Genomic DNA, 7,634 nt, shown 5'->3' on the forward strand with positions numbered 1-7,634 from the left:
GCCCACTCTGGGCCAGGCCGTGGGGGGTCGGCACTCCCCGGGCAGCCAGGGCCTGCCTGCACCGGCCGGGCCGGGTCACGGGGTCACACGCACACCTGGGAACACAGACGCAGCAGGGCACGGCCACACACCCACGCACGGCCCATCTCCCCTGCGCCCCCCAGAAATCCACCCGGGAAATTAACGCAGCGCCTTTGCAGCGTGCGTTTGCATGAGGCAGCACAAGGAAACACCCAGCGGCAACTCCGGCGAGATGGAAACCATCTCCCGTTACAGCTGCGCGTAGCTGTCGGTGCTGAAGCACTCACGCGTGCAGCAAAACACGTCGTGCGAGTGCGGGACCCGCGCTGGCTGCTTTTCCTGCGGTTCCCAGGGTGTGTGTAGCCCCCTGCTCGTTAAAACCCCCAGCAGTCAGCTGTCCTTGCTACTGCATGGGCTGTGGAACCCATGGAAACACACGAAGCAAAATACACTTGCGTGCCATATGATAAGGAGAAAAATCCTCTCATAAAGAGTAATTTTCTTTCTCGAGTAAAGCAGAATTTAGTAGATTTAAATAACAACAAAAAATGAAGGAGAATAAAGACAAAAGACTTTCAATAAAGAGCAAGACTAACATTTTAAAAAGTAAACTATTATTTCATTGCTGTGATATCGTTATTTAGTTGGAGAAGTTGGTAATGGACAAAGGCAAGCCAGGTTCTTCTGAACACAAGATACATTTAATTATAGTATTTTATAATGCACCAAACTGATACCCAGATTACAGTCTGTAAATCTGCAGTGCACAATCTGCAGCTGGTTTATGAAACCATTTTAAAAATAAGGACTTGTAGGGTTTTGTATGGCTGCACTGATGACGCACAAAGACACCTGTGTGTTGGCAGTAGGTGTTTAGTTGTAGGGTCGTTGCCCCAACTGAGAAGAAGCTGTGTTTCCCAGGGGCTGTGGTTCTGGTCTGGACTTCACAAAGTCAGAGCCCAGGGCAAGAAGGGATGGTAGCTCTACCAGCTACCAGTTTTTAGACTCTGCGGTGAATATCCTATCTCTTCTGTGCGCTGTAGCTAGCTGAGTTCAGGATCCTGCTGTAGCACACAGCCGAGTCAGACCCCCCCTGTTTAGGAACTGGTGTGGTACCATCTTCAAGCAGTTTACATTGGCTTTGTCCCTATTGTGAAAATTTGAAATTGCTTTAGGCTTCAAAATTTCCCCATCTTTAGACTTAAGTTTATTCACAGGCAGGTCATGAACAAGTAATGTTCCTGGGCCAACACTGCCTATATAGAATTATAAATAGTTCCTTATCCTTGCTGATTGGTTCTACCTTCTCCATGTATACTCATGCACATGGATACGTTTGCACAGTGATAAACATATATATACATATGTATATAACTGTATATTTACAGAGTGGAGTCACATTCCTTCCTAGGCAAAAGAAGTCACACTGTTGTCAGTTCCTCTGGTATGACACATTTTTGGTTTTCTTTATCATCTTTGGCTTTCCCTGTACTTGCTGCCTTTTTAACGTGGAATACCAAAACTGCAGAGAATACTTGACAGTTTGCTCTTTAACAGTTTTTGCAGCCGTTAAAAAATGGACGATTTCTGAAGTTTTGAACAAAATGCAAATAATGGTCAGGTGCACTAAAATGATCAAGGGGATTCCATAAAACACAGAGAAATGAGGAAAAAATCATAATGGAAGAAAAGTCACAAAGATCAGTTTTACTAGTCTTCAAATTTCAACCATCACGGTGTATTTCGAGACTTGTTTTGAAAGTCTGTAGCTTCATGAGTACAGTGCCAGGATAGCTGTCTAACAGTTTAAATTTTAATTTGCAAGTGGGGTCTTAGGCATATGAATGTGTTGCTTATTTTCCTGTCCATGTCTTGCAGGCAAGTCTTATCTATGGCTCTGTTTTTCTCTTTTTTTCCCCCACAAGCTTTTGTCATAATTTAAAAAGAACAAAAATATCATTATTGGTGTTTTTGTTAGATGGTTCTGGTGAAATGTCTACAGTAAATTGCACTTTCCAAACAATTAATGCTACTTAGGTGCATGCTTTCTGTATGTAAGAAATCTAAATAGTTTTCGTAACTGGAAAAAATCAGCTCACTAAAAATAGGAATGTGCAACCCTAAATGTAATGTTTGTGAAAAACCAAGAAAGTCAGTCAATACTTTAGGTGTCTGAAAGAGTAGTTTTAAGGACTGGGGTTTACTGAACTGGAGTCATGTCTCTTTAATATAACTAGAAGAATCTGACTGATGGGGGGGGTAACTTGTTTTTTCTTCTTCCCTGCTTCATCAGAATGACTGCCTTTTGCATGATTAAACTTTTATGTCAAGCAACCAGAAATGAGAACAGATACACAAAAAGATTCTTCAGTACGCTTCTGACACAAACCCTACAAAAGAGGGTCTTTTCTAGGGTCAGGTACCACCATCCAGAATGGAGAAAGTCAATTCTGTTTAGACTTACTCAGCCATTTTGTACAGATGAAAAATCTCACACAGAAACAAAAAGTAAAGCAGCATTTGGAAGTGTTGGGCGAAGAATTCCCCATCGGATTTTGCACTTAATCAACCAGGATGGAGAGAGCTTAGGAAATATGCACCGAGCCGAGGCACTCAGACTTATGGACGAACATGACTTGAAACTAGTTCTCCTTCATGAGAATGCAGACCCTCCTGTATACAGACTAATGACTGGGCAGCAGATTCATGAAGAACAGCTTAAACGCGCAGAGAAGAAAAAAGCAAGTCCAAAACCAGGTATGTACATTGTTGACATTACAACACTGTGCACTTCGAAAAATGCTGTATAAAAGTGGTTTGTGCAGATGAAATCTTATTTGTATTTGTGTAAATTCAAAGCAATGTCACTGCAGTCCATGCTATTAAGGATTTACAGTGGTGAAAATCAAGTTTTGGATTAGTCTAGTCTTCCACAGAGAAGCCTTCTATTGCCTTCTCAGGATTTACTATATTGGCATCTGCTAGCTTTTTTAAAAAATCTATTATGCTGTATTAAAAGTGGTTTGTGCAGATGAAATCATCTTATTTGTATTTGTGTAAATCCAAAGCAATGTCACTGCAGTCCATGCTATTAAGGATTTACAGTGGTGAAAATCAAGTTTTGGATTAGTCTAGTCTTCCACAGAGAAGCCTTCTATTGCCTTCTCAGGATTTACTATATTGGCATCTGCTAGCTTTTTTAAAAAATCTATTTAAAATCTATGTAAGTGGATATAAGTAGACTCTGGTTCCATCAGAGTCAGTGAATTTCTGTTCTTTTGCTAAGGCACAGAATGATAGGCAGTTTGTACAAACAGAGCACCAGAAACACCAATATAATTTTGTCACCAGTAGGCATTCCTAGATTGCCTCTAGAAAAACAAAGTTTAGAGCCCTTTCTTATACAGAGAACAACTTTTTCAATAATGAACACTTTTCAATGTTTTAAGTCAGCCTGCTCCAGCAGTTTAACAAACTGAGTTTGGCAAAGAGGTTTTGGAAAAGGCATCTGACCTTGTATCCTCTTTTCTTATCCTCAAGCTAATGAAAGTATCTGTGCTTTGGGTAGAGTTCTGATTTTAGAGGAGAGCACTATTGAGGTAGTGAGTCTTTCTGTTAAAGAAACTATAGAAAGATTATTCAAATGGTCACTACTTTAGAAAATCTGTAAGGAGGAAGAGACCATAAATTTTTCAAATATATTACAAGGCATCATACTTCCAATTGAATATGGCACTTCACCATTCAAGAAAATGGGCTTGAGATGAAGACCTAACTTCAAAGCTTTTAAATTCAGCTATGCTATCTGCAGAATGTAGGAATTTGCACACCAAGTCTTTAATTCCAATGCTTACCTGTTTATCTTTGTTAGACCTGTGTTATGGGTGGTATGAACTAAACCATAATCAAAATAAGAATACTTTAAGCCTTCTGACCCATAAGAGACTTCCCTGTGTGCCTCAAACATGCACTCAAGTCTTGCAGTTACAGCAGCAAGTGTGAGATATCAAGTGACACCTTCTAAGTGGTGCATGCTGAGACAATGAGATTGGAATACTCTGTGTATGAGAAAGCAGCATGGGGGAAGAGAGTTAAGCAGACAAAGTACCATAAGCTATTGAAAGACAACAGCTGATACAGGTTTGTCAGATGTTAAACCAACATAGTTTTAGTTCTATTTTAAACAGGGGTGGTTCAGAAGGAGTTATCCTTTTCTTCAGCTATCGCCAAGAATGACTTAGAGACGAAGACTAAACAGATAGCCCAGTGGATTGAAAAGAAATACAATGTTAAGGTTACCATCCGGCAAGCACGAAATAGCAATACAGACATGGTAAGTGGACTCCTGAAAGTGGGACCAATCCATCTCAGGAAATAAGTCTACTATTCAGTACTGCCACGTTTTCAGTATTATCATGTACTGCTAAAATAAGTGAAGGTCTAGGTCCCATGAAAGTAATAGTTGCCCCACCTAAGCTCCATCTATTCAAATCCTGCAGTTCTAGAAAAATAGTCTGATAGAGACAATTCAAATACCACGCTTTCTTAGGAATGCAGTTATAACACTGGCTTTGACAGCAGACTCTGAGAAGTTCCTATTCCTTTGCAGCACCACTTTATTGACTGGGCTGGTGAAGTTTTCCTATCTATGCTTTAAGCCAGCTCACTCACTGAAAAGTTTTAACAGGAAGGTTTAAAAAAACCTGCTATATTATAGATGGTTTATTTCAATAACCTAACTGTTCTTCTGAAGATGCATTTATGCAACTGTGGCTAAGGTCAGTTTTCTACTGCTGTGTGGAACGATGTTCCACAACTGGCTAAGTAAACATCTATAAAGATGTTTGGGAGCTGGTGCAACTTGCTAGTATAATTGTAGGACCTTGAGACTTGTCTTCATTGTCACTTGCACAAATGGCTTTTTAATAAAGATTCCATGTAAGATTTTTTTCTTCCTTTTAATGTGTGTGTAGTGAACTAGGTTTCCTTGATGATGCTCTCTACTAAATTGATGGAAAAAATTGTGATATCACTTCATCCAAAAGGAACAAAACTTTTTATAGGAAGCTGAATTCACAGGGAAAGGGCAGCAGGAGGAAGAACTGCATACGGGAGGGAGCAGAACATTTCATTACACAGTCCAGCTTTAGGTTGTCCTTAAATTTAGGAGCTTAATTATGAGCTCAAGAGTTCAGCGTGTTATATGAATGCACTGTATCACTCAGTTCAATACTACCACGTTCTGCTAACTTTGGAAAAATACTGCCCCGTAAGAGGAAAGCCCCATATTAATACGCCCGAATCTAGTGGAAGAGGTGGGTGGGGAGGAGTCCTATGCAGTCCACTTCCATGGACACCTTTAAACAGCAAAACAGGCTAAGTCAGGAATTCAGCCTAAGTGTTAAAGAATGGCTTAATCCCTCTGCTGACTTTCCTAAACCAGCTTATGAGTAAAGAACAAATGGTTAGGAAAGGACAAGCTGAACTGCTCAAACCAGGACTAGCAACTACCTGGTTTTACCTAATAGCTAAACCACAAGCAGGAGATACTGTCATTACCGCAGAGCCTGAAATATTTTTCTACATGTGTTTGTGCATTTAGTCCCTGTTTTTCTCCTTCTTTTCAGTTCATGCTTTTTGATCAGATTTTGGAGACTGTCTCTGACAAAGCCACTTATCTTTCCAAGCCAAAAGTTACTAGAGAAGGAGTGAGTACCTGTACTTTGAGACACATGTCTGACAAAGAGTTGAAAGCACACCAGAAGATGGAAAAAGAGAAACACAGTACAATAAAGAAGAATGAAAATGAAGATCTGAAGTCAAGTGAGTTGCATCAGTGACTTTATGAAGAGGTATAAACAATAGAAATTTCTTATTTAAAAAAAGACTATGAACCTAATAAAGTTATTGTTGAGCTTTGCACTGGTCATTCCATGAAAAAAGTTGTCTCGGGTAATGCTTACTGCAGAGTGAGAATTTCAACAGTTGGTATTTCATTTTCCATAGACTTATCCATTGCCTTGCTTTCTGTCACAACCCCATCCTTTCCTGGCTGTGCTTTAGGAGGAATGTAGCCGCTCAGACGAGAGGCTAAGCTTCTCTTAGGACGAGAATGCTTTGCCTGGCAAAAATAAATCCAGAATGAGCAACTAATTAGCAACTCTCTATGGAGCAAAGGCTACCTGGCGGGGTGGGGGAAGAAATCCATTAATAGGCCAGCACTGCGTTATTTAAAGGAGCTTCAGAAACTAAGAATCTCCCAAATTAAGTAGATAGCTGGGCTGTTTTCCTGCTTGAAGTCACATTCTAAAACACAAAGTTTACCCTCCTCTGAAGTGACAGGGTAGGATTGAAAGGACTTTTTCAAGAGTATAACTTACTTTCAAGTTCAGCTTTCTCTTTTCAGGATCATGTACAACCTTGTGCCTTGCTAGGCTCTGCTACAGTTACAAAGATCAGGAAGAAAGAAAAAAAAGAGTTAGGTTTATCATTCTACATTATGTGATTCAGATTAGGACAGTTTAAAAATATTTACCTTCATTGCAAACACTCTTCCACAGCCTGGATAATCACAAGAGAATGGTTTTTTCTCTTCATGAAAAGAGAGGATATGGCTTTGAAGGTTAAATACAGTTGTGTAAGTTCTCCCGCATCCTTCTCTTGGGCAGCGGCAGACTTCCCTCTCCCCAGCGTGCGTTTTTTGATGCTGCTTGAGGTAATCTTTCCGTTTAAAAGTTTTGTAACACTCACTGCAAACTATTGTTTCTGAGTGGGAAAGAGACAGGCACATTACAAATTAACAGCTTCTTACAGGAGCTCAGAATTAAAACCTAGCAGTCCTCTAGAACAATGCTAAGATCCACATGAAATTCAAGGAAGTCAGACAGTGGAAGATAATAATGCAGTATTAATTATCCCGATCTGAAATCCTACATTATACAATTTTCCATTAATTGGATTACAAAGCAAAGTTAGTATACTAAGCAGCATTTTAATCAGTTCAAGGTCTAGCCAGTGACAACCATTTTACCAATAAAGCGTTAATAAACAAGTTTGTCTAGACACAAGGACAAATCGATGCAATGAATTCCAGCAAGGCCTTTTCAAATTAGCATTTGTTTTCTATTTGTATCAAAAGTTAAGTTATATTTACTGAAGCATTTGGAGTGTACCTCTGTGACTTTCCTTATTATGTTTCAGAAGCTCTGTCCAAGTTTTTCCAGTGTATGAGCAGTTTTCTTTCTTGCATGCATAGCCTGTTGAACAGGACAGATGTTTACAATCACAAAGGTTTTGGCAAACACAGTCCAGTTTTACAAGGGGGAACTCCACCTTTAGTGTTTGAAAACTAAAGGGTAGTATTCCTTCTCTCCTCCTATACTGCACTGTGATGGGACAAGAGGCTTTGAACACAAATTAGCAACATGAGAAAATCCTAACAGGTTTAAGGAAGAAACCTTGTATCACCTACACAAGTTGTCCAGAGAGGCTTGTGGAATCCTTGTGCCTGGAAACATTCAAAACTTGACTAGATGCAGCCCTCAGCAACCTGGTCTAACTAACCCCGCCTTTGGCAGGTAGTTTGACCAGATGACCTCCAGAGGTCCTTTCCA

At 40.0% G+C, this 7,634-nt stretch overlaps 1 protein-coding gene and 1 long non-coding RNA gene across 2 annotated transcripts; one reads left to right on the plus strand and one right to left on the minus strand.

Moving 5' to 3' along the window:
- Positions 1–2,315: 2,315 nt before the first annotated feature.
- MTIF3 (mitochondrial translational initiation factor 3) lies at positions 2,316–5,931 on the plus strand. The gene is made up of 3 exons (XM_010074175.1): positions 2,316–2,778; positions 4,209–4,354; positions 5,649–5,931. The coding sequence occupies exons 1-3, from the start codon at positions 2,316–2,318 to the stop codon at positions 5,859–5,861; spliced, it is 822 nt and encodes a 273-aa protein (XP_010072477.1). The 3' UTR covers positions 5,862–5,931.
- Positions 5,932–6,424: 493 nt separating this feature from the next.
- LOC104460376 lies at positions 6,425–7,279 on the minus strand. Its single transcript, XR_727557.1, has 3 exons — positions 7,194–7,279; positions 6,557–6,786; positions 6,425–6,461 (listed from the first exon to the last, which is right to left on the minus strand). It is a non-coding gene; the product is annotated as an uncharacterized LOC104460376 (long non-coding RNA).
- Positions 7,280–7,634: the final 355 nt, after the last annotated feature.

The sequence above is a fragment of the Pterocles gutturalis genome, unplaced genomic scaffold (genome assembly GCF_000699245.1).
Source record: "Pterocles gutturalis isolate BGI_N339 unplaced genomic scaffold, ASM69924v1 scaffold9537, whole genome shotgun sequence".
Classification (NCBI taxonomy): domain Eukaryota; kingdom Metazoa; phylum Chordata; class Aves; order Pterocliformes; family Pteroclidae; genus Pterocles; species Pterocles gutturalis.